At 43.2% G+C, this 27,321-nt stretch overlaps 1 protein-coding gene across 6 annotated transcripts in view; it reads right to left on the bottom strand.

Moving 5' to 3' along the window:
* Positions 1-25,451, bottom strand: part of LOC121530631 (autism susceptibility gene 2 protein-like) — a 375,807-nt gene extending 350,356 nt beyond the window's left edge. For 4 of the 6 annotated variants that reach the window (XM_045226824.1, XM_045226825.1, XM_045226826.1 and 1 more), the window contains exon 1: positions 24,062-25,451. In XM_045226824.1, the coding sequence (XP_045082759.1) occupies positions 24,062-24,355 (294 nt within the window). In that variant the 5' untranslated portion in view covers positions 24,356-25,451. The remainder of the gene's footprint in view (positions 1-24,061) is intronic. The other 2 variants (XM_045226829.1, XM_045226828.1) reach the window with 1 other exon arrangement.
* Positions 25,452-27,321: the final 1,870 nt, after the last annotated feature.

The following is a 27,321-nucleotide window of genomic DNA, read 5'->3' as shown; positions in this document are numbered from 1 at the left end:
TGAACAGAGCTATGCTCAATAATGAGGCATCAAAGCCAAAGGAAATGAATAATATTAAGAAATGCTATAGCTGGAAGGAAAGTAGTGTGGAAATCTACCAAAAAACTATTAGGCAACAACAAATTCAATACCTTCTAGACAATTTCCTGGACAAAATATTTCACTGTAATAGTGAAGGTGTAAACTTGGCAGTAGAAAACCTAAACAGTATATTTGACCTCTCAGCTTCCCTATCAAATCTAAAAATGTCAAGCAGACAACCTAAGAAAATTAACTACAATGACAAATGGTTTGATGAAGAATACAAAAACCTAAGAAAGAAATTGAGAAACCTATCCAACCAAAAACATAGAGACCCAGAAAACCTGAGCCTACGCCTTCACTATGGTGAATCACTAAAACAATACAGAAATACACTACGGAAAAAGAAGGAACATCACGTCAGAAATCAGCTCAATGTAAGTGAATAATCCATAGAATCAAACCACTTCTAGGAAAATTGGAAAAATCTAAACAAACAAAAACACAAAGAGTTATCTATCCAAAACGGAGATGTATGGATAAAACACTTCTCCAATCGTTTTGATTCTATAACAAAGAACAAACAGCAAAAACATATACATGATCAAATACAAATCTTAGAATCAACTATTAAAGACTACCAGAACCCACTGGATTTTCCAATTACATTGAATGAACTACAGGACAAATTACAAACCCTCCAACCCAAAAAGGCATGTGGGGTTGATGGTATCCTAAATGAAATGATAAAATATACAGACCACAAATTCTAATTGGCTATTCTTAAACTCTTTAACATCATCCTCAGCTCTGGCATCTTCCCCAATATTTGGAACCAAGGACTGATCACCCAAATCCACAAAAGTGGAGACAAATTTGACCCCAATAACTACTGTGGGATATGCGTCAACAGCAACCTTGGGAAAATCCTCTGCATTATTATTAACAGCAGACTCGTACATTTCCTCAGCGAAAACAATGTACTGAGCAAATGTCAAATTGGCTTTTTACTAAATTACGTATTCACCCTGCACACCCTAACTGACAAACAAACAAACCAAAACAAAGGCAAAGTCTTCTCATGCTTTGTTGATTTCAAAAAAGCTTTTGACTCAATTTGGCATGAGGGTCTGCTATACAAATTGATGGAAAGTGTTGTTGGGGAAAAAACATTACAAAATCCATGTACACAAACAACAACTGTGCAGTTAAAATTCGCAAAGAACACACACATTTCTTTCCACAGGGCATGGGGGTGAGACAGGGGCGCAGCTTAAACCCCACACTCTCCAACATATATATCAACGGATTGACGAGGGCACTAGAACAGTCTGCAGCACCCGACCTCACCCTACTAGAATCTGAAGTCAAATGTCTACTGTTTGCTGATGATCTGGTGCTTCTGTCCCCAACCAAGGAGGGCCTACAGCAGCACCTAGATCTTCTGCAGAGATTCTGTCAGACCTGGGCCCTGACAGTAAATCTCAGTAAGACAAAAATAATGGTGTTCCAAAAAAGCTCCAGTTGCCAGGACCACGAATACAAATTCCATCTAGACACCGTTGCCCTAGAGCACACAAAAAACTATACATACCTTGGGCTAAACATCAGCGCCACAGGTAACTTCCACAAAGCTGTAAACGATCTGAGAGACAAGGCAAGAAGGGCCTTCTATGCCATCAAAAGGAACATAAAATTTGACATACCAATTAGGATCTGGCTAAAAATACTTGAATCAGTTGCCCTTTATGGTTGTGAGGTCTGGGGTCCGCTCACCAACCAAGAATTCAGAAAATGGGACAAATACCAAATTGAGACTCTGCATGCAGAATTATGCAAAAATATCCTCAGTGTACAACGTAAATCACCAAAAAATGCATGCAGAGCAGAATTAGGCCCGCTAATTAACATAATCCAGAAAAGAGCCGTTAAATTCTACAACCACCTCAAAGGAAGTGATTTCCAAACCTTCCATAACAAAGCCATCACCTACAGATAAATTAACCTGGAGAAGAGCCCCCTAAGCAAGCTGGTCCTGTGGCTCTGTTCGCAAACACAAACAGACCCCACAGAGCCCCAGGACAGCAACACAACTAGACCCAACCAAATCATGAGAAAACAAAAAGATAATTACCTGATACATTGGAAAGAATTTACAAAAAAACAGAGCAAACTAGAAAGCTATTTGGCCCTAAACAGAGAGAACACAGTGGCAGAATACCTGACCACCATGACTGACCCAAAATTAAGGAAATCTTTGACTATGTACAGACTCAGTGAGCATAGCCTTGCTATTGAGAAAGGCCGCCGAAGGCACACCTGGCTCTCAAGAGAAGACAGGCTATGTGCACACTGCCCACAAAATGAGGTGGAAACTGAGCTGCACTTCCTAACCTCCTGCCAAATGTATGACCATATTAGAGACACATATTTCCCTCATATTACACAGGCCCACAAAGAATTCGAAAACAAATCCAATTTTGATAAACTCCCATATCTAGTGGGTGAAATACCACAGTGTGCAATCACAGCAGCAAGATTTGTGACCTGTTGCCACAAGAAAAGGGCAACCCAGTGAAGAAAAAACACCATTGTAAATACAACCTATATTATTTATGTTTATTTATTTTCCTTTTTGTACTTTCACTATTTGCATATCGTTACAACACTGTATATAGACATAATATTACATTTGAAATGTCTTTATTCTTTTGGAACTTTTGTGAGTGTAATGTTTATTGTAAATGTTTTATTGTTTATTTCACTTTTGTTTATTATCTATTTCACTTGCTTTGGCAATGTAAACACACACTACCATTTAAAAGTTTGGGGTCACTTAGAAATGTCCTTGTTTTCGAAAGAAAAGCAATTTTTCTGTCCATTAAAATAACATCAAATTGATCAGAAATACAGTGTGGACATTGTTAATGTTGTAAATTGCTATTGTAGCTGCAAACGGCTGATTTTTAATGGAATATCTATACAGGTCCTCAACTGGCAGCTTCATTAAATAGTACCCGCAAAACACCAGTCTCAACGTCAACAGTGAAGAGGCGACTCCGGGAATCTGACCTTCTAGGCAGAGTTGCAAAGAAAAAGCCATATCTCAGACTGGCCAATAAAAATAAAAGATTAACAACGTTAACAATGTCTACACTGTATTTCTGATCAATTTGATGTTATTTTAATGGACAAAAAATTGCTTTTCTTTCGAAAACAAGGACATTTCTAAGTGACCCCAAACTTTTGAACGGTAGTGTATGTTTCCCATGCCAATAAAGCCCCTTAAATTGAATTGAATTTAAATTGAATTGAATTGAGAGAGAGAGAGAGAGAAAGAGAGAGAGAGAGAGAGAGAAAGAGAGAGAGCGAGAGAGAGAGAGCAAAAGAGAGAGAGCACATCATTACCTCTCACTCTGTTGACCTTTCAACACATAGACTACTGAGTCCGCTAGGCTAATCAAGCAGGGTCAATTGGTGTGTGGACTGGGTTCATGACATCTAGTTAGCTAGACAGCTTTTCCCCATGCGTCATAAACCATAAGAAAGTCTTTATGTTGACCTGTCTGTAGTGGACCAGCCATAATAATCCCCAGGAGGTAAAGGAGACCAGAATCAAACAACTAACCCAACCCACTACTATTTCACTACAGTAGTGGAAACCAGATAACAATATGGCTTCTTGTTTCTCCTCAGATGCGTTATTAGTATTCCTGCAGTCACCCTTTTAATTCCCTAAATAATTGCTGCTCTGCTTTGGAGCTATGGATGGAGCCGCATGTTGCTTAGCCATGGGAGGGAGTCGGGCGGGAGGTAGATGAGTTGGAAGCCAGTCCTTTTAATTATCCTTCAAATGCTTCCTGCTCTCTCTCTCAACAGATGTTGGGCTGCAGGGCAGAGCAGGCATGCAGGCAGGCAGCCGAGCAGCAGCCAGGGCTCCTCCTTCACTACAGAGTACATGACTGTATCCCAAATGGCACCCTATTCCCTAAATAGTGCACTATATAGTGCCATTTGGGACTCCACCCAGATCAGGGCTCCCTCCACAGCACACACACAGATCAGGGCTCTGGACTCCCCCCCATTGTGCATTACATGACAAGGCTTGACATTTACTTTTTTAGCCACTTAGGACAGATTTTGTACATGTCTGAAAGCTCAACTCACTTGTCCCCCCCCACAAATGGTCTGTAACACCATGGGCCAAAAAGGCGACTGAAAATTGTGTTGTATGATGCGAGGAAACACTTCACAAAATAACATTCATTATTATCACTGGTATTGACAATGGAAGGCTGCTGGTCTCTGATCCCATGTATTATATGTCCTGCCATTGTGACCTTGAGCAAGGCCCTTAACCCCCAATAAAGTTAAATACTGCACTGATAGACTACTGTATAAAACACATGTGGTCCGTCAACCCTCCATCTGGAGAGCTACTGGGCGTGCAGGCGTTTGATCCAACCCTGCTCAAACACACCAGAGTCAGCTTATCAAGGTCCTGCTGAGAAGCTGATTATTACAATGTGGTGTGTGGAGCAGGGCTGGAGCAAAAGCCTGCACCCCCAGTAGCTCTCCTGGAATCTCCTGGAGGATGGTTGGCCAACCTGCAACATTACAATTACAACCAAACACTTTTAATGTCTTTATAAAATAATTAAATAAACCAGGGATCAAATGGCTAAGGTGGGCGAGGTAGCTAACTAAAATGTATCTATTTGTAAGGTTAAAATATTCAGTGTTCAGGGGAGATCTTGACAGCATAGGAGTTACTTGTCAATTAGGCTATTCTCAGAATATTTGTTTAACTTTGTCAGAATTACATGGGTAGTATTGAATAGAGGGGTCCTAGCCAATTTTGAGCGCTTGAGTACGCAGCATTGGTTTCATCAACTGCACCCGTATCAACTGCATATCGGCCGTTTGTGGTTTTACACGAGTGCCGGTGGAAAGTTATTTTAGGACATCGGACATGACAATGACATTAATACATGCTAACAGCTAAATAGTTAACTAGCGAGATAACCAGCCAAACTACACAATATGTTTCCAATTGGCTATCTAGTTAGTATGTTGTATATCCTTACTTTACCTGCTGCACAAATATCTCTTGGGTTAAGTGCCTTGCTCAAGGACACATCGGTAGATTTTTCACCTAGTCGGCTAGGGGATTCGAAACAGCGACCCTTCGATTACCTGCTGCCCAAATGTACCTGGTCAAGCGATTGGGAAAACCCGGACCGAGAAGTGGTAATATTTCAAAGGGACCTAATATGACTCTTGAGGATGAGCCAGTCAGGTTTTTCCACACAACTTCAGAAAATCAGTACTGTGGTAGCTCTCACAGGTCTCACGGATCTCTTATGTACCTCTGTTCATACATTAAGATTAAGCAGATGATGATTTAACAATGGCTGACAAGTTATTAATTCTTTAAAATCCAAACTGCCTTGTCCATTATGTTCTTAGGTGGGAAGATCATCAGATCTGTTAGATTGATTGATACAGTCAGCACACACACAGATTCACGCACGCACACACGCAAAGAAACACACACACACACACACACAACTTCTACTAACTGCTTTGATTGAGCTCTGTGTTAGCTCAGAATGAGAAATGAAGACGGGTGCTTTTCTACGCCCGCTGAGAGTACATGTCACACTGAGTACAAACGATCTGTGTGCTTTACTGCCAGGCTTAAATTAATCTGAGAACACACATCACCGAGAGTGCAACACTTCAGCTGGAGAAAGGTACACTCTGGCAAGGATACTAAGAGCATTGGCAGGCATCTAGAACCTTTAGATAAAACCCTTTATTTTCAATCAACCGCAGTCTAAAAGGCTAACCTCACCAAGTGATGTAATTGGTCTTTATACCGTAGAAGAATCAAACAAAATTTTAATACTAGGTAATGACTAATAACATCTAATTTATTATCACTATGCCCACAGAGCAATCCATTCTAAAGAATGACACAATGTGAATTCAACAATGGATGATTCCCTCCCATAGTTTTTCTTGAGTGTGACACAAAGTGACAGAAGTGGCACTTTTCTGTGACACCTGCTCCCGTTGTTGGCTGTGTGTCTGTGCCACAGGGGAGCAGGGAGCCAGGCTTTGCTTTGTTCACTGGAACAGTGGGGAGGGAGCACACACACACACACACACACACACACACACACACACACACACACACACACACACACACATACATACACACAGTGGAGCAGTAAAGACGGAATAGTAGGCAGAAGCAGTAGCTAAATCAGTCCATTACTACCACTCTGCTGGCTGGACCAGCCTCCAGGGAGCCCACTGGCAATACAATGTGCTCCAGGTCCATTCATCCATGTCCAGAGATCAGACTCACACAAACACACATAAAGTATGTGCCTTGCATGAACACACACGAACGCACGCGCGCACACACACGCACACACACACACACGCACACACACAGCAAACCAAGCAAAGCAAAATCACAGTGTGTGTATTATTTGCCTCTAATTAAAATGTGAGGAAATATGTTTGTCTGCCTCTTCCCCTTGTTGCTGAAATAAGTAAACAGGAACATGCTAAAGCAGCAACACGGTGGTAAAAGCCCTTGCTAGTGTGAAGCTCCTAACACAGCGTTATGGGAGTGATAATTATACATAAAAGGAGTCATTAATGAAACGGAGCTAGCATGTTATAATTATACCATGGTTTAAACCATTCATCATTCTGATTGAGTAAGGACAGCAATAGAGATTCAGCAGTATTGAACTCTGTTAGGGCTAGCAATTACTCTACTCTACTGTACTCTGTACTGTAGGCACTTCATCACATATTCAGCTGATCTCTCAGGCAACTGTAATCCAATGATATGAATCACAATACATGTACATGATATACTATATAACAGCTATATAACTGTATAGTATGACTTATTACTGTACAAGGCAAACAGCATACTGTAGAGGAATCAAACAGCACTGACAGTTAATGCAAACTGTCTGGAGTTAGATTAAGAAAAAAGAAAAACAGTCTTAAATCATCTAATCTTCGGGCCCAAATGTGAAAACTGTGTGTGTGTTTCAAGTTTCAAGTTTTTATTAGTTTTATGTACGGGATACACATGGTATACACCGTCCAACGAAATGCTTACTTGCAGGTTCCTTCTCGACAATGCTACAACAATAAGAAAGTGTGTGGGTGTGTGTGTGTGTGTGTGTGTGTGTGTGTGTGTGTGTGTGTGTGTGTGTGTGTGTGTGTGTGTGCGTGTGTGTTTCAGACAGTTATACTTCACCAGTGTATAGAGACATTATATTATCTCCCATACAGTACCAGTAAAAATGTTTTCTACCTTGTAGAATAATAGTGAAGACAACAAAACTATGAAATAACACATATGGAATCATGTAGTAACCAAAAAAAGTGTTACAAAAATCAAAATATATTTTATATGGTTGAATTGCTGCAAAGAAACCACTACTAAAGGACACCAATGAGAAGAAGAGACCTGCTTGGGCCAAGACACACGACTAATGGCCATCAGACCGGTGGAAATCTGTCCTTTGGTCTGGAGTCCAAATTTGAGATGTTTGGTTCCAACCGCTGTGTCTTTGTAAGACGCAGTGTGGGTGAACGGATGATCTCCGCATGTGTAGTTCCCACCGTGAAGCATGGAGGAGGAAGTGTGATGGTGTGGGGGTGCTTTGCTGGTGACACTGTCAGTGATTTATTTTGAATTCAAGGCACACTTAACCAGCATGGCTACCACAGCATTCTGCAGTGATACGCCATCCCATCTGGTTTGGGCTTAGTGGGTCTATCATTTGTTTTTCAACAGGACAATGACCAAAAACACCTCCAGGCTGTGTAAGGGCTATTTTATGAATAAGGAGAGTGATGGAGTGCTGCATCAGATGACCTGGCCTCCACAATCACCCGACCTCTAACCAATTGAGATGGTTTGGGATGAGTTGGACCTCAGAGTGAAGGAAAAGCAGCCAACAAGTACTCAGCATATGTGGGAACTCCTTCAAGACTGTTGGAAAAGCATTCCAGGTGAAGCTGGTTGAGAGAATGCCAAGAGTGTGCAAAGCTGTCATCAAGGCAAAGGGTGGCTACTTTGAAGAAACTTAAATGTAAAATATATTTGTAATAGTATTTGTTTAACACTTTTTTGGTTACTACATGATTCCATATGTGTTATTTCATAGTTTTGATGTCTTCACTATTATTCTACAATGTAGAAAATAGTAACAATAAAGAAAAACCCTGGAATGAGTAGGTGTGTCCAAACTTTTGACTGGTACTGTACATGTAGGGTTTCCCTTAGACCTGACCACCTGTGAACTGATGTTATTTTCTGTTCTGCTCTGTTCTGTTCTGCCAGCAGCAGTAGGACGGTACATTAACATCAATCTGATCTCCCACGTGCCTACTACACCAATAAGCATAAGAGATTGAGAGAAGAGAGAGTGCCTCTTGCCAGTGTTAGTACGGCGACTTGAGTCTCACTGGAAATCAAGGCGAAGGCTAGACAGTGACTGTGGAAGCATCAATATACTGTATAATCAAATCAAATCCAATTTTAAATCAAATCTCACATTTTATTTGTCACATGCGCCGAATACAACAGGTGTACCTTACAGTGAAATGCTTACTAACAAGCCCTTAACCAACAATGCAGTTTTAAGAAAGAATACAATCAAAAATCACACACAAAATCACAATATAAAATAATACGAAATAAAAGTAACAAATAATTCAAGAGCAGCAGTAAAAATAACAATAGCGAGGCTAGCACTTGGTCTAATCTATTTGTCACCTGTGACGGACACTTTGCATAAATGTATTGTGTTGCCTCAGACCTACTGTAGATTATCTGTAACAAATGGCTTTTTACACGAACTGGCATATCATAAATGTGGTTTATAAAGAGAAGCCCATATTTCAGGAAAGTTATCAACATTTTGGTAATACCAATGGCAAATCAACTAACTACTGTCTAAGTTAAAAACAAAAGATTTACTAAGCGATATCAAATCAAGTGGATATCCAATCAGTAACTCTACATTGTCACAGACAAAGAGAAATAAGGTATTCCTTTCAAACTGTTAGGATTGTATTTTCCAGACGCCTGGGTCTGGCTAGCAGCACAGCTGTTGCGTTGCGTTATGAATCCCCAGCCTAATATTGAATGACAGATCGGAAAGTGGAGAAACCCTGACGACTCAATTTGGAGTTAAAGTGCCATTTCAAACCCCACTGCTAAAACCTAGCTAGTGCGGAAAAGCGGAACAGTTTCCATTCAATCCCCTTCAACACTAAACACGAGAACTCTAGTCACTTTATAAAACTGATACTCTGTATAAAAGCCCAATTGTTAAACGTGAGAGCAGACATGGGGTTGGCAACAGAGTTTAGGGGATGGCGGATGGACGGGTTCACAGTCTCAGAGCACACCAGCTGAGAGGTTATCCCCTAGTGGATAATGTCAGCATCGTGGCGTTGCGGGTGTGTTGTGGCGTACACTACGCAGAGCACTGAGCTGTGTAACCCAACACTTTACTCTGGCGCTCACCCCGAGCGAGCTGCACGGGCAAACACACACAGGAAACCGCTTCGCCCTGCCTCCTATTCCCATTCCACTCCCATGGGCTGCTCACTTCCAACAGCAAAGCTACAGACCTACAGGGCCTAGGACAACTCCCCTGTGTCCCGCAGCCAGCAACGGCCAACTCTCAACGGACCATGTATCCTATGGCCTCCGTAAACACTCACAGAGACATGTTCATGCATGCACACAGTTACATCACACACACACACGCAGCACACGCAAATGCATGAACGCAAGCACACGCAAACACACACACATACAGTAGAAAGAACCAATGTCAAAACTTCTCAGAACACCACATACACAATAAATGAAAAGTCACATATAACATCTAAGGGGGGGAATGTGTTGAAAGGCATTTGACAATAGAACAATTCATAATTAATCATGAGAACTATAGATGAAATACCAGTAGTGACAAAGTAAAAACACAAAAAAGAGACCAACACATTTTCTATCTAACATCGCTGGCTGGTTACTAAGGTCAGACAAGCAATTGTTAGTGAGAATAAACAAGTACCTCGGTAGCCGAGCCGAGGGTTAAGAAAATATTCCTGCCATTTCATCCCCGCTGCTACAATCGAGACACATTCTGTCAGGCGCTGAGTCACATTATTTATAAGCCAGGCAGACAAACTATTGACCTCGCCTCTTTTTCAACTACAACGCAGCAGCTGCCTCTGACATTGACAAGGACACTCGAGGGAACGAGAGAGACAGCAAGAGAGAAGGCAAGGAAGAGAGAGGGACAGAGAGAGGGAGAGAAAGAGGGCGAGAGAGGGAGGGGGAGAGAGAAAGGGGGAGGGAGCGCAAGGGAGAGAAAGGGATAGAGAAATAGAGAGAGAGAAAGAAGTGAATGCCTTGGACTCGTTTCAGCAGGAGACTGTTTATATGAAAATATTTATGTTGTAGTGGCCTGAGTGATGTTACTTTAGGGAGAACAAGGATCACCGTCTGCTTTGGAACCTTAACTCACTCCAGTTGATGTATTATATGGAGTGTGCAGAGTTCTGGATTGCAACTATACAAATGTACACTAATTCTTATAGTTCTGAAGTTTATGGTGGCAGATAATTTGCAACACACGCTAAAACATACTGAAACAACATGCTACCATGCCAAAATATATTAAGGTACATACTTCACTGACCTTTCAGCCAATACAGATTATACCTTGGAGAAATGTGGACTAGAAATATGCCCCATTTATGATCAGCAAGGAAAAATTGCCAGTCATGAAGACGATCAAATAATAAGCAACCTGAGGGCTTGAAGGGTATACCTGCATCAGCATATCTACTTGAGTGCATAAGTGTCAACCAACCCATAATAAAGGACGCCATAAAGGAGACATAGAGCTGTAAGGAAACTGTAAACCATACAGTAAACCAGTCACCAACTCAGCCAGAACCACAAGCCCACAGAGCTCAGTCAGTCAGGTTATTAGCCCAGGCCTCAGGCCCAGGTCCATCTCTCCAGCCAGACATCCAGCCTCAATAAGATGAGATAAGCAATGCTCTGGTGACTAAACAGTCCATGAGAACCAGTGGGTCGTTCCAAATGGCACCATATTCCCTATATAGTGCACTACTTTTGACCAGAGCTCTAGTCAAAAGTAGTGCACTATATAGGGAATAGGGTGCCATTTCAGATGCAGCCCCAGTGATTCTATATCCAGTCAGGCAGCATTTGGCTGGGGAAAGGTTAAACAGCTGGCAGTGGCTAGAGTAGATACGATGCAATGGTGGACATTGTAAAGCATAATCTGTTTAGTCCCCTCTCACTCCCCTTCTCCCTTGCCCTTGGCTGTATATCTGTGATTCACAAAGGTGATGTCAGGCAGGCAGGCAGCCCTAGCCTTAGCATTTGTTGGCTTTTTTTCCTCCATGTGATGTTTTATCTCTGTTTTCCATAAACGTGGCATTACAAGGGTGAATTCACAAGCTAGCATGGAGTGGGCTCATTCCAGAATCTCCCTGCATACCAATTACACTGCTAGTCTGACCAATAAGAACATGACATTGGAGGGAAGGTCATCCTCTGGAAGGGAGGGAGGTGGAGAGAGAGAGAGAGACCTAATGAAAAGGCCCCATCAGCGGAGGAGGAGAGGTTAAGGGCAGTACATACACCTTGGGTCACAGGTAACAACAGCAGCCCGACAGGGCCATTAACAGATACAGGCTACATAGAGAGTGACTCACACCATCAGGCCCATTGCCAGTCATTTGGAGCCATTCCCTGTCTTTCCCTCTAAAAGACCCGTAAGGCCTACTGCTTGGTCAATTACAGGTCAAATGCATGATTCATGTTGAACATGTACACTGAGTGTATAAAACATTAAGGACACCTTCCTAATATTGAGTTAACAAGTGACATCAATAACGGATCATAGCTTTCACCTGGATTCACCTGGTCAGTCTATGTCATGGAAAGAGCAGGTGTTCTTAATGTTTTGTATACTCAGTGTATGCGTGCAGGTAACCAACGCAGCTCACAATAGTGATGAAACCCCTACCGCTGCTGTACACACCATCAGATCCTTCACCCTACAAGGGTGTGTCGGCCTATGCAATTTATAGAGTCCCTTGCGGGTCAGGTCAGTGGTTGAGAGAAAATCTGTGTAATGTTCAGTTAGCTCGCCTAGCTCCACCTCTCCCAGGCAACACAACACAGTGTGTGTTGAGTCAGCCAGTCAGGACGGCTGTTTCTAGCTGCGCATCGCAGGCTGATTAACTTTGACAGGCTGTCTCTTAGACCTACCACATATATAAACAGTACAGCAACGACGGGACGGGGGGACGGGGGAGAGAGAGAGAGAGAGAGAGAGAGAGAGAGAGAGAGAGAGAGAGAGAGAGAGAGAGAGAGAGAGAGCGAGAGGGTCAGGCTGCAAAAGGGACTGCTGCTGTGGCATGACTGGGTTCTGTTGGTTTTATTCACACAAGGCTCCAAAGAATATCGCCTCTCTAATGCTTTGTCAATAAACACGTCATGGATGAACACAGAGCCAAACTGTTAGAAAGTACTCCATATTAACTAGATAGACAGTAATAACACTGTATTTGTTGTATCATGCCTTGTTGTATTTCTTCTTGTAAAGTAATGGAGGTGTATTTAAACAGACTGTACTGTAGTATCTACTGTATCTGATGTTGTGAACTCTGCTTTATGATAAGTACTGTATCTGATGTTGTGAACTCTGCTTTATGATAAGTACTGTATCTGATGTTGTGAACTCTGCTTTATGATAAGTACTGTATCTGATGTTGTGAACTCTGCTTTATGATAAGTACTGTAACTGATGTTGTGAACTCTGCTTTATGATAAGTACTGTATCTGATGTGGTGAACTCTACTTTATGATAAGTACTGTATCTGATGTTGTGAACTCTACTTTATGATAAGTACTGTATCTGATGTGGTGAACTCTGCTTTATGATAAGTACTGTATCTGATGTGGTGAACTCTGCTTTATGATAAGTACTGTATCTGATGTGGTGAACCCTGCTTTATGATAAGTAGTGTATCTGATGTGGTGATAAGTACTGTATCTGTAAGATAATAAAAACAGTCAGTGGAGAACAAGATGTCTCGTGTGAGATAAAGAAACGTAACCGAAACAACAAACATCTCACTGGAGAACAAAAACATGCCTTCAAAACACTGAAGATGAATAGCTTCCTTCCAGAGGGGGAGATTTTGCCTCTATCTCTTTCCACTTCTCTCACTACTTTGCCTCTCTCTTTATCCATTTCTCTCTCTCCATTTTGCCTCTACCTCTCTCCACATCTCACCACCACCCTATTCCTACCTGGCCCCTATGATAACAGCATTCAGTGGTGTTACTGTAACCGTACAGTTCATGTGTTCACTTCACAGCTCATGTGTGGATAACCAGCGTATGATTGCTGTTTTGCTTGCTACTGTCCTGTGGAGGTTGGTTGGTTTGCATGGTTAGGAAGGTAGCTGAGACCTGAGGCTTGGCAGAGCAGAGCAGAGAGAGAGAGAGCAACCCAGCCTTCCTTCCCTTCCCCAGCACACTGTGGAATGTGCTGCTGTCACTGATAAGATGGTGTTCAGAGTAGCAGCTACCAGCTACCAGCTTCCAGCCCATTCATGTAATCTAATTGTGGTGATATGGAGGCTGAGGCCAAACGCCTAAAAAGCACTAGGCAAGCAGCTCAGCTCCCAGGCCGAGCCCCAGCCCAGGACCGTAGCTTTACTGAGATAAAGAAGCTTGGGTTACTATGGGAACACAACCCTCTTCTTCTCCCATGACATCAGGTTAGGGAAACAACACAATTACTGTTTGTTTTTTGACAACACGTTCTCTCTCTCTCTCTCTCTCTCTCTCTCTCTCTCTCTCTCTCTCTCTCTCTCTCTCTCTCTCTCTCTCTCTCTCTCTCTCTCTCTCTCTCTCTCTCTCTCTCTCTCTCTCTCTCTCTCTCTCTCTCTCTCTCTCTCTCTCTCTCTGTCTTGTTTTCCCTCCTACCGTGCCTTTTCTCTGAAGGGCTTTATAGGGCTGCGGTGTTTGAACAGAAAAACCATTGTGCATTCTGCTGCACTGAACAATGGCTTGTGTTTTTGGCCTCCAGGCCCCAAATACACATTAGCTCACTTACAAAACCAATACAAAAATAAATAGATTCAGTCAGACTGTCAGATTATTTGCAGTGCCTGTAGGATAGAACACAGCAGATTCACTGTGAAGGGTAGGTCTATGCGTGTAGGGCAGGAGATAGCAGTACCACGCAATGACTAACAACAACTACTACAAACGTAGCTACCGGTACAAATGTAGCTATCGGTACAAATGTAGCTACCAGCAATGTAAACAAATCACTCTACCAAGATAACATATCTCAAACATGTATGTTTGTAAAGTAAATTACCTGTACTGATAAATGTCTTTCACTGAAGCAACCCAGCTAAATTTGTTGACAATTGTCAGCTCAGGCGACTGCATTCCCACCATGGAAGTCACAGCAGAGCAGGGCTGGGCTGGGTTGCCCCCTCCGTCCGTCACCCGCCTACCTGTTTCTCAGTTTAGTATCACTCTTCACCTGTGATGGCTGTGCTGCTGTGACGGCTGTGCTGCTGTGACGGCTGTGCTGCTGTGCTCTGGTGGATCTGGCTCTGAGTACGCACGATGGCGGCCACCGTTCTGTCACTCACTGTCAGGCTGCCATCCCACACACACACTGCCCCTGCTCTGAATGGCACCATGGTGTACCATTGTGGCGTCACTCTGCTGAAACACCCTACCCCCCCACACACACACACACAGACACACACACCCCTCCCTCCCTTCCTCCTCCATCCGTCCCTCCCTCCCTCAGCTCAGCCTCCCTGTTTCCTGCCCCCTTTCCTCCCATCGTATTATTGTGCAAATTCAAACACCAGGGAGAGGGGGAGTCTAGTCATTCAGACAGATGCAGATCGGGACTCCCTTTCTCTCTCCTTCCCTCCCTCCCTCTCTCTCAGCGTCTTTCTTGGCATGTGGGAGGGGGAATATGATTATCCAGCAGGGGAATTGTTTCATCAACACCTGGAGCAGATAATGAAAATAGGGGGGTTTATGTACTGTGCTGTGTGAGGCTGTGCACCCAGTTGGTTTCTCTCTGCTGCCTGCCAGGCTGGAGGGTTTGCTCTCTGCTTCCTGCCAGGCTGGATGCTCTCTCTCTGCTGCCTGCCAGGCTGGAGGGTTCTCTCTCTGCTGCCTGCCAGACTGGAGGGTTCTCTCTCTGCTGCCTGCCAGGCTGGATGGCTCTCTCTCTGCTGCCTGCCAGACTGGAGGGTTCTCTCTCTCTGCTGCCTGCCAGACTGGAGGGTTCTCTCTCTGCAGCCTGCCAGACTGGAGGGTTCTCTCTCTGCTGCCTGCCAGACTGGAGGGTTCTCTCTCTGCTGCCTGCCAGACTGGAGGGTTCGCTCTCTCTGCAGCCTGCCAGACTGGAGGGTTCTCTCTCTGCTGCCTGCCAGACTGGAGGGTTCTCTCTCTGCTGCCTGCCAGGCTGGATGGCTCTCTCTCTGCTGCCTGCCAGACTGGAGGGTTCTCTCTCTCTGCTGCCTGCCAGACTGGAGGGTTCTCTCTCTGCTGCCTGCCAGGCTGGATGGCTCTCTCTCTGCTGCCTGCCAGACTGGAGGGTTCTCTCTCTCTGCTGCCTGCCAGACTGGAGGGTTCTCTCTCTCTGCTGCCTGCCAGACTGGAGGGTTCTCTCTCTCTGCTGCCTGCCAGACTGGAGGGTTCTCTCTCTGCTGCCTGCCAGGCAGGAGGTAATTAACCAGGAGTCTGGATGAATACAGGCCGCAACTACAGTTACAGTAGGATCTAACGCTAGCTTTCTCCCTCTCTGTTCACTCTCTCTCTGTTCTCTCTGTCTGTTCTCTCTCTCTCTGTTCACTCTCTCTTTGTTCTCTCTCTCTGTTCACTCTCTCTCTGTTCTCTCTCTGTTTACGCTCTCTCTATTCTCTCTCTGTTCACTCTCTCTGTTCTCTCTCTCTCTGTTCTCTCTCTGTTCTCTCTGTTCTCGCTCTGTTCTCTCTCTCTGTTCTCGCTCTCTGTTCTCGCTCTCTGTTCTCGCTCTCTGTTCTCTGTTCTCTCTCTCTGTTCTCTCTCTCTGTTCTCGCTCTCTGTTCTCGCTCTCTGTTCTCGCTCTCTGTTCTCTCTCTCTGTTCTCTCTCTCTGTTCTCTCTCTTTCTTTCTCATCCTCTCATGGAGCATTGTAATACTTAACTCCTCGATAGACAGACAGACAGATAGATGGACAGAACAGGAGGGCAGTATGCAATATGTATTTTTGTAAAGAACCAAACACGCAGTGCTGGTGAACTGTTAAAAGCAGTGGGTGGCCACTGTGTGTTAGGGGTCACCAGCTGGGTGTCGGCTAACGGTGGCAATTCAACATTAAGAACTGGCGATATAATGGCCACCCATTGCTTTTAACACTAGGAGAGCCGAGAGCGTCATGTACTTTTTTTTTTATCACTCTGCCATTTTTAAAGTCATGTCCCCCCCGTCCTTGACTTTTCCTAAATAAGTCTATACAACTCACTGCCCTTGTTAAATCATAATATCACAAACAGAATTTGAGAAGTTTTAAGAGGACATGTAATTTTTCCCCCTGCCCTTCATGTGCAACACTCAAAGCACAGTAATACAGTGCATTCGGAAAGTATTCAGACCCCTTCCCTTTTTCCACATTTTGTTACGTTAGAGTCTTATTCTAAAATGGATTTAATTTTTTTAATCCTCATCAATCTACACACAATACCCCATAAAGGCGATACCAAATGCAAACAGTGGTTGTGGGGAGAGAGTTCTCTGATATTATTTTTATTCTCCCTCCCACCATGTATTTTCATCCATATTGACTTGAAGATTTGCCTCGCGCTGTGTTTGTGTGTGTCCCAGTGTTTGTGTCTGTAATTGCGGTCTCATTCCACGCCTTGAGTAAAGAGAGTTCTCCTGTTGGCTTTCTGTGTGTGTGTGTGTGTGTCCTCGTTTTGGAAAATGTGACAAAGTGGTCTGCCTGAAAGGAGCGAACACATAGATGTGTATATAACCCCCATAATGCAGAAGTTGAGAGAGCGAGAGAGAGAGTGAGAGAGAGAGAGAAAGCGAGAGAGGCAGAGAGAGAGAGAGAGAGAGAGAGAGAGAGAGAGAGAGAGAGAGAAAGAGAGAGAGAGAGAGAGAGAGAGAGAGAGAGAGAGAGAGAGAGAGAGAGAGAGAGAGAGAGAGAAAGAGAAGCAGAGAGAGAGAGAGGCAGAGATGAAAGAGAGAGAGAGAGAGAGAGAGAGAGAGAGAGAGAGAGAGAGAGAGAGAGAGAGAGAGAGAGAGAGAGAGAGACAGAGTTGACTTATACTAGGTCTGAGATACCGAATACCATTGCATATCTGTCAAAATGAGTCATATGTGTTAGATCTCTTTCTCACTGTTCCTGACAAACTGGTGCAGAAGTCCAGTATAATGTCCTAGCTACATATCTCACATATTTCTATATCTTCACACAAAATCTTGTTTAAGATTGAATATATCAAGAACACTTGCCTAGTGTTTCTACAGACGCAGTCAGTTTAGCATTGAATTCAGGAACTGCTTGATTTACATGCATAGTATATCTATATACACTGAGTATACCTAACATTAGGACCACCTTCCTAATATTGAGTTGCGCCGCGCCCCCCCCCCCCCCACCCCTCCCCCACCCCCTTTTGCACAATCAATGTCAGAATTGTTTCAAGGCTTAAAAATCCGTCTTTAACCTGTCTCCTCCCCTTCATCTACACTGATTGAAGTGGATTTAACAAATGACATCAATAAAGGATCATAGCTTTTAGCTGGATTAACCTGGTCAGTCTACGTCATGGAAGTGTTTTGTATACCCATTACCCAAGGAGTGGAACAAGCGCTTTGCTTCCACATGAGAAAATACAGCAGCTCAGTATTGGCTAACTAGCCATAAAAAGACTGACAATGAATGAGGGGTAAAAGTAGAAATGTAAATGAGAGAGAGATCCCCTAGCGTTGCGCAACCAACTCTTATCTAAGCTCTATGATCTTGCCCAGCCACCGCTTATTAGTCTGCTGCCAAAACTCAAACAACAACAGTCCAAGTCCTTATTTGGATTTCTTCTCACACGAAGGCTCATATTTGACAGACAGACAGACAGCTCTGTCTGTCTCCGCTGAAGAAACCTTCCGAGATATGATCGGCGGGTGAGGCACGTCATTGACTTCTGAATTGCAGAAAGAGGCTGATCCACGGAGAGAGACCAAGGGAGGCAGAAAGAGGCTGATCCACGGAGGGAGACCAAGGGAGGCAGAAAGAGGCTGATCCACGGAGGGAGACCAAGGGAGGCAGAAAGAGACTGATCCACGGAAGGAGACCAAGGGAGGCAGAAAGAGACTGATCCACGGAGGGAGACCAAGGGAGGCAGAAAGAGGCTGATCCACGGAGGGAGACCAAGGGAGGCAGAAAGAGACTGATCCACGGAAGGAGACCAAGGGAGGCAGAAAGAGGCTGATCCACGGAGGGAGACCAAGGGAGGCAGAAAGAGGCTGATCCACGGAGGGAGACCAAGGGAGGCAGAAAGAGACTGATCCACGGAAGGAGACCAAGGGAGGCAGAAAGAGGCTGATCCACGGAGGGAGACCAAGGGAGGCAGAAAGAGGCTGATCCACGGAGGGAGACCAAGGGAGGCAGCAGCACTGACAAGCAGCAGCCGTCTCAATATCTTATTTCAGGCTGGGAATAGAGCTCTGCAGCGATTATTGTTAGTATCACTCCAACCAGAAAGACTATTCCCCTCAGAGCTAATGTTCCTATCTCACATTTGTAGCAAGGAGCATGTTGACAACTGTTACAACTAATTGCTTTCACAGCTAGTCATTTATAAAGAAAACATGCTCTGAGACCCTCTATGGAGCAATAGCCAGTCACGGCATCTCTCAAAATAAATGCTCAAACCCTGAAATCATGAGAAAGACTGGAGGGCAATCTGCTTTGATTTCCACCCAATCAAAACTAAATGTTCACTGTTCATGATGTCATGGCAAGACAAATCCAAAATTGACATTGATGCTAGCGAAACAAACACTCCTTTATCGTTCTCCGCTCACTCATATAGGCGTACATATTCAGGTATTAACTTAGGATGTTGGTGATCACTAGATCATGCCTATACTAATATGTTGTGAGAAATTGTGGATGTTTGGTTGACCTGCAAGAGGGTCTAGGTAGCATGGTGACTGTGTGCATTAGCAAAACATGTACTATTATTGGCTCCTCTCTACTGCACTGCACTGAATGTGCCAATGGTAAATAAAATGTCAAACTGCCTCTGTATTTACTATGTCATTCTGAAAGCGAGCATTAGACTAAGTCTTGTGTTGTGAGCTTAGGGAGATGATTTGGGGGGGATTTCGTTAAGGCCCTACTCAGCAAAGCCAACCAATAGACCATTTTGTACTTGATGGGCCTAAGTCCCTGGAAAATGAATCATATTCTCATACAAACAAGTTTTTAAAGGGATTCACTTGAGAGATGTTGATGTAACTATACGAGTATGAACAAGCAAGCCATTCACTGTCTGTTCTACTGCTCTCTCAGTCAATGAGGGGACTAGGCCAAAAGGAAACACACTTAATGAGGCACTTAGTGTTCTCTACTTATGTTTCATTCTTTTTATTGTAAATCTTTCTCAGGCCTCATTGCCAGCCAGTCATTTTGCATTTTCCGCAGCCAAATACCGCATTATGTGATCCTAAATTGCAGGGGTGGCAAACAGGGAGACGTTATCTCCAGATAAACTTATTATTTAAATAACTCCCTTCTTTAATTCAACACTGTTTCATTGATTATGAGTGAAAGAGCAGAGAGCAAAGCAGAGCCTGGTCAGACTCAAGAAATCCCATAAATAGAAGGCAAAGCAGCCAGTGAATGAACAGGCAACTTTAACCAGTCAGAAGTCTAATCCTTCTCACCAGGCTTCAAGACAACATCTTAATCACTTGATAATGACATCCTGTCACTCGCCACACAAAGCAGACCATGAGAGAGAGAAAGGAAGGAGGAAAAAACAACCCAGCAGCACATAACAACTCTAGTACACTGACAGTGACATTAGCCAGACTGTTCAATACCTCTCATAGGGAAACAACAACCAAATGAAGAGGGAAACAAAAGGGAAACCCAGCAGCAGCACACACCACATCTACTACAGTGACAGTCACAGCAACCAAGCTCTTCATTACTTCTCATAACAGACAATGAAGACTGTTCCGCAGGGGGATCATAAGGGGTGTATGTGACCTCCCCACACACTCTCTGGCGAGAACAAGCTCTTCCTAGGGAGGATATATTTAGATAATTTGTCAATATATTAGGCACACAGCCTCAGCAGCACAGCCAAAAGGATGCTATCTTTCCACTTTCTCTCCACTATCGAGCATGACAGTACACACACACACACACTCCCAGCACAGCCAAAATGTTTCTCTCTCGTACTCTTTCTCCGCCACGGGAGAGATGGCTCTCATGGGCCTTAAGAAGCATTTCTTCTTGGGACGTATCAGGTTCTGAGCACCGACGCCTCCGGGGGCCTGCCTGTTAATTAAAAGGGGAGTTGTTGTTTGTCACCGGCTGGCTGCATACAGTATGATGCACTACAGCCATCACTACGAAAGTAATGAAAACACTGAGCGGTATTGCAACATGATGACCATACAAAACAGGTTAACAGGCCTCTGGATCCAGAGACCAAATGGTATACTTAAGCAATAAGGCAGGAGGGGGTGTGGTATATGGCCAATATACCACAGCTAAGGGCTGTTCTTAAGCACGGCACAATGCGGAGTGCCTGGTTTAGCCCTTAGCTATGGTATATTGGCCATATACCACAAACCCCAGAGGTGCCTTATTGCTATTATAAACTGGTTACGTAATTAGAGCAGTAAAAATAAATGTTTTGTCATACCCGTGGTATATGGTCTGATATACCACGGCTGTCAGCCAATCAGGGCTCGAACCACCCAGTTTATAATGTTGCTTTATGGCTTGTAGTTCAACACAGTGTTGATTTGTTATAGCTACAGCTTTTAGCAACATCCCAACAATGAACAAGTTACAAGTCTCTAGGCTACATATAGAGACCAAATACTATACTGTTGAGGTACGGCTTGTATGGTTTGTTCATCCAACACACCGCTGAATTGTTACAGATGCATATACATTTACACCTGCTATAAGAGGAAGCAGCAGGCTACTGGCTGTTTGTTTATGACAAGAGAGATTAATATACTATTTTAACGGATATAATGTAAGACAGTGTAATAACACATATAAACACACAATCTGTGTTAATGTGGCAATAAGCAGGTCAAAATTATGGAATTAAAATCCCCCCCATTACGAACGAATGCTGACGGTTAGAGAGACAAAACTGTCAATTCAAGCCTAAACAGATAAACATAAGGATCAACTCTGTGTGGATTAGCGAGGGGGATTTGCCACTCTAGTATCAACGTCACACAAAGAGAGGAGGGAAATCAAATATCTAATTTCTATTATGGAAGGTGGATAATTGCAATATTTTCTTATCGTTTCTGTTAGTTCATTACCCACGGGGGGACTTTTGAGGGGCTTTAACAGTATTGTATAATTGTCTTAATAGGCACTTGAGAGAGAGCTTTTTATTCTACATGCCTCATCTCCTCACTCACATTTCCAGTCACTCTAGCATAGCCCCGTTTGACAAAATAGGCATGTTTTGTTTGTACGGTTGAGTTACACAGGTAAGTGGCTTTCCTGATGAAATGTGGACTCAAAACAAATAAACAAATGATAATCAAATGTGGCCATCGTGGATTGGTTTCTACCATAATGAACTAGGCTATGGGAGCAGAGCAGGTTGCAGAATACACATAACATAAGCCCCAAGCGCAGCAGGCAGCTTTATTCTATCAATCCAAAGCTGCAATATTACCCACTACTGAAACATGTTTAATGTGAAAGAAAAACACTCACATTCACATAAACATTGTGTACAGTACTGTTGAGCAGCAAGCTATTGAGGTTCAATGAACACTGAGAAAATGTGAGATTGATCTCAACATACTGTGGAAGTGCCCACTCTAATCAGACTCAGGCTCTGCAGTCTCACTGGCCTGTCATGAGCAGGGAGGCCTGTATTGACCATCAGTGAATTATACGAGGTTATGAACACTCTTTCAACTGCACTGTGTTTATTAGAGAATGATGCAATAGGTCAGTGTGTTATTTAACGGCTAATGGTGCCGTGTCAGTTGGATAATTGATAAGCAATTAGCATTTAACATTCCTGCTTAGCCCTATCACATAGGCTTTCCAGATTTGTGTACAACCCACACGCAGCTCTATACAAAGTATAACTAAATGCCTTCAGCCCATTTTCATGCAAATCTGACAACCACTGTATAGGGGCCTGTTTTATTCCAATTCCAACCATTTTAATGGAATTCATTTATGAAAGCTTTATCATGCCTGTTTGGCTGAGTACAGCATTCATTCACTTGTAGATTTCACTGAAGGAAGCGACCCTACTGACAGCCTATGTACTGCTCTCCTGGTGGGATCCAATCCTATTTGAGAAGCACTTTGCTCAGACTTCCCAGAGGCCTTTCATAGTCAGCAGTCAGACTGCCATAAGCAGCGAGCACCGAAGGCACGCGTACACATAACTATCACATCAGAGCATATAATGCACACGGGCACACACACACACACACCAGGCCTCTCCCCATCACCCTCTCCTACACACTTCCATGCACCTCACCCTCTGCCCCTCCACTTAAGATACTATCTTCGTTCACACTAAACTCTAGTAAGTGGCATGGAAGGCCTGAGTTAATGGAAGAGCAATGTAATTACTGAGGACCCTGACAGGTTAACCTTGTTAACAGAGGGGAGGTGACAAATCAATGACAAGCTCCCAGTGAGTGAACACTCCTTTGGACATTTATGTCCACTACAAGAAAGAACATATCATGGTCAATACTTCATACATAGGTATGCACTCAAATCTAGTAATAAGCCAATAGGTCAAGCTATGTAATGCAGTCTATTGTACCATGCTGGTGGTATTGTCCCTGTGGGGAACAAGCAGCAATTACAACAGACTGTGTGGCTTACATCATCACCCTCAGCTGAGCAGAGTAGTAGCAGGTGTCTATGGGTTTAGTTCCTCTGACCTTTGCAGCCAGAGCCAGCCACTAACAGGCTACGGAATTAATGCAGATACTATGTACCTAGGTACACATCTATTACCAATACAAATGTCAACTTTGAAGACTTCAACTGTACTTGGAGAGATGTTTCATGTTATTAGATTATACAACGGATGGGTCTAATCCTGAATGCTGATTGGTTAAAACCACATTCCAGCCGGTGTCTATTCCACAAGTTACCACTGGTTTCATGTTATTAGAATAGATCACAATGAGATCTAAGGACAGTGGTTACTTGTATCAAATTCACAATCTCAAACGTCACCTGGGGTTTAATCACCTTCAAAGCTAATACAAACACATAATCAAAGACACATTGCACATGTTGGACCATCCAATGAAAATGCACACTCCATATGGGCATACTATGGTTATAGAGGCATGAAATAATGGAAATTGTATATCAAAGAGTAAGAAATCTAAAGGGTCTGCAGACCCATATTGCGTAGCTACAGAACAACAAAAGGCATAACTACAAGGACAAGCCAAAGATCTACAAGTCATTCCACTCCTCAACACTGCAGAGAAACAGCACGTTTATTTGCTATCAAACAAACCGTTATGTGACAGCATGTCATGAATAGCACCTCATTAGTCAAGCTGAAAACGTATGCTCTTATGCAAATCCTGACGTGTTCGACATGTGTAATTATAAACCAATCCCCATACCTCCAGACAGTCCAGGCTGACGAAACTGGCAATGGCAAATCCATCAATGATATCCTCTTCTTGAGAACTGGATTCTCGTCTCTTTCGACGAGGGGGGCGCGAGGCTCTGGCAGAGGGTGTTGAGTGTGGAACCTTTTTACCATTCTGGGAGGCGAGATCCCTCCCAGGACTTTGCTCCCTATCTGAACAAGATGAAGGGTTTGGACTGCGGGCATCCCTGCCCACTGCCTCCCGTCTCCGTACCCTCTCACGTTTGGAACGGGATCTCCGGCTCTGCTTCAATTTTCCATCCATTTTAAAAATGTTGCAATGACAAAATCACTCTAGAGCACCTAACGTAGAGCGGATTCCCTGTGCGAAATAAGATACTATTGTGTTATCACGAGGAGATACGCATGTATAAATAATACTATATATATATATATAATAAGATTCACGGAATGACCTTGAATATTCCTCCCGAATACAATAAACAAATGTTCAAATATTCCATGCAGGCGAGGAAGAAGAAACGCAAATCCTCGCGTATTTGAAGCGATCCGATACTATAAGGTCGACGCGTTCTTTACATAAGCAGGTGCAAAACGGCGAAATACTTAAAATGTATGCATTCCACTTGCTTTGCAACTTTGTTGCATTGGAAAAACACAATGTTAGTAGCTGCATACCACAGACAGCGCAGAGAAATAATGTCGCTGCCCGTTGTTTACCACCACCCAATCCATGATCCGCTGTCAAAAAAGGACTATGGATAATATCGGTCAAAATGCGTATTAGGTGCTTAACAATTATGGATGAGATAATACATAAATGGATAATCCTCTCTGCATTTGCGAGTTTGAACGGTTAACCATATTCCCCTGACAAGTTCCGCTGTAGGCTAAACCTTTGCGCGATAAAAGCTACAAGGGCAGGGATCTCCAAGTCTCTCGCTACTTATGCGCAATATTTTCAAAATGATCCTCCGTTTAGCTACTTCAGCATACGACCATCCACCGTATATGATCAAACCCGATAAACCAAAGGCATCGGCTATTCCAGGCCCGCGTAAGTTATAAATCCACTCTTGAAATCCGTCCTTGGTTGCTCAGTTACTCGTGTCTCGTCGTATTTTTCGTTTTCGCATAATGCAAAGCTTTGATAAGTGTCCTTAAAGCGACAGAGTGATTACAATCTCCTCTCCCCTCTTTTCCCTACATCTGAAATTAGTGTGCAGTAAAAGCCTCAGAGAGCCGAGATAACTGACGCACTTCCGCCACCTCTGCAAATTACCCGAAGGAAGTGAGCTAGTTTATACTTCTAAATTACGCTCAGTAACTTTGTCATGAGGCATAGGCTACAATATTCGCATTCCTTTCGTGTATTGTGGCTGGCTACACGTAGTCCTATGTCTGTCGCAGCCTACGGTCCATGTAGTCGCCCCCACTCTGACGTCCTACTGTCAGCGAATAGAAAGGCAGCCCAATACCTAGGCTATAACACTTTAGGCTCTAACACCTTTCCAACTATGATTCGTGATTTGACTTTCGCTTGTGTGGGGTCAGAAGATTGGCGTTATTCATCTCTTTCATTATTGTAGCCTATTTGATCTATTTGGATATTTGCCACATTGAATTGTGTGGCACTCTCCAGTGGTGTCCATTCTCCACCACTGCTGATGAATCATTACATTTTACATTTACATTTATGAAAAATAATAATGTATGCACTCACTAACTGTAAGTCGCTCTGGATAAGAGCGTCATGACATGTCATATGTTCTGTAGTCTCTATCTCCATTACCAAGCGCTCAGTTGTAGATAGTCTACTTACATTTACATTTACATTTTAGTCATTTAGGAGACGCTCTTATCCAGAGCGACTTACAGTTAGTGAGTGCATACATTATTTAAATTTTTATTTATTTTTCATACTGGACCCTGTGGGAATCGACTTCAATGAGGCTTCTCTTTCTGCACTTCACCTCATCAGATATTTGCATGGGAAATAAGGGTATGGTTTTTACTACCAGCCGCCTCCATTTAGTGCACACAGTCAAATTGTAAGAGAAGAGGCAGCCTACTATATAAAAGCACATAGCATAAGGCTCAACCTCAAAGTTATTACATAGGCCTCCAGTATTATTGCTGTGTATGCCTGTTTAGTGCTTGAATAAGGCTAACAGTATGTCGTGTTAAGTATTACCGGTGCAGGACTATCAAAAACGGAAAGAAATATCGCAATTAGTGCAGGAAGTGGGTATATACAGTATGTAGTAATGGTCACCAATTCAGTAGGAAGTTGTAGTAAATGTTAACCAGAGAGAACCCCAATCGTTTAGTAAGGCATAAAGTATCTAAAGACTTAGTGCATTATCATACTCATGCTACTGCAACCTCTGGTGTTGTGGAGTGATATATTCTCTCTCTGTTGAACTGCTTTGGATGAAATAATTCAGTAAGGAGATTAGTGAAGGACAGGTATGGAAGAGAGGAGCAGAGCCTCTGGATTAGAGGAGATAGATTACCTCTGTTTTCCTCATGCCATTGTATTTCCTTGTAACCTATACAGACTGAGTGAGCCTCACATCGCTCTCATTCAAATGAATACATAACTCTCTTTGAAATTATTTACCATTCTACTGTATAAGCAAATAAGAGGGCTGTCAAGATTTTATAATGTTAGATGGTGGACTTGTTTTTAATTCATTTTCGCTCTCTTGATAAGAGGCATACAGTACATTTCCACACAAACAGCACATCAGGAGTCAGGATTTAGTTACACTTAATTGGGGGTAAAATGCATGGAAAGTCAGAATTGTTTGTGATGATTACAGAGGCAACATGTTCATTGAATTTGTTTGTTTATTTAATCCATTGAAAATCCCCATAGTAATTTAAACCAGCTGTACTGTATAGCCACGATTTGAAGATTGAGTGTCTGGTGGCATAAATTAGACATCCCAATCTGTGGCCTAGTTGCCTGGGGAAGAAAAACACAAGCCGATGTTTAATAACTATAGGGTTTTTAGTTGACTGTATGCCATATCATAGAGTAATTCAGTCTTTTGCTAGCAAAAGACTCAACATGAAAGTGCCTGGGGGTTGCAACCTAGAGAAGTTAGAGAAACCCCCTTTCTGGAGAGGGTTAGGCCCAGTATGCCATGATTTAAATATTAACCTCTTAGCTATACACAACCTGAGCTTACATTCTCCCAGTCACTAGAAACTCTATCTTACTCAATTCTCTCTCTCCATGTTGTCTTTCTCTGAGACTGTAGG

This window comes from Coregonus clupeaformis, chromosome 18, assembly GCF_020615455.1.
Source record: "Coregonus clupeaformis isolate EN_2021a chromosome 18, ASM2061545v1, whole genome shotgun sequence".
Taxonomy (NCBI): domain Eukaryota; kingdom Metazoa; phylum Chordata; class Actinopteri; order Salmoniformes; family Salmonidae; genus Coregonus; species Coregonus clupeaformis.
The sequence above is the reverse complement of the archived record's forward strand: the minus strand, read 5'-3'. Positions and strand labels throughout refer to the sequence as shown.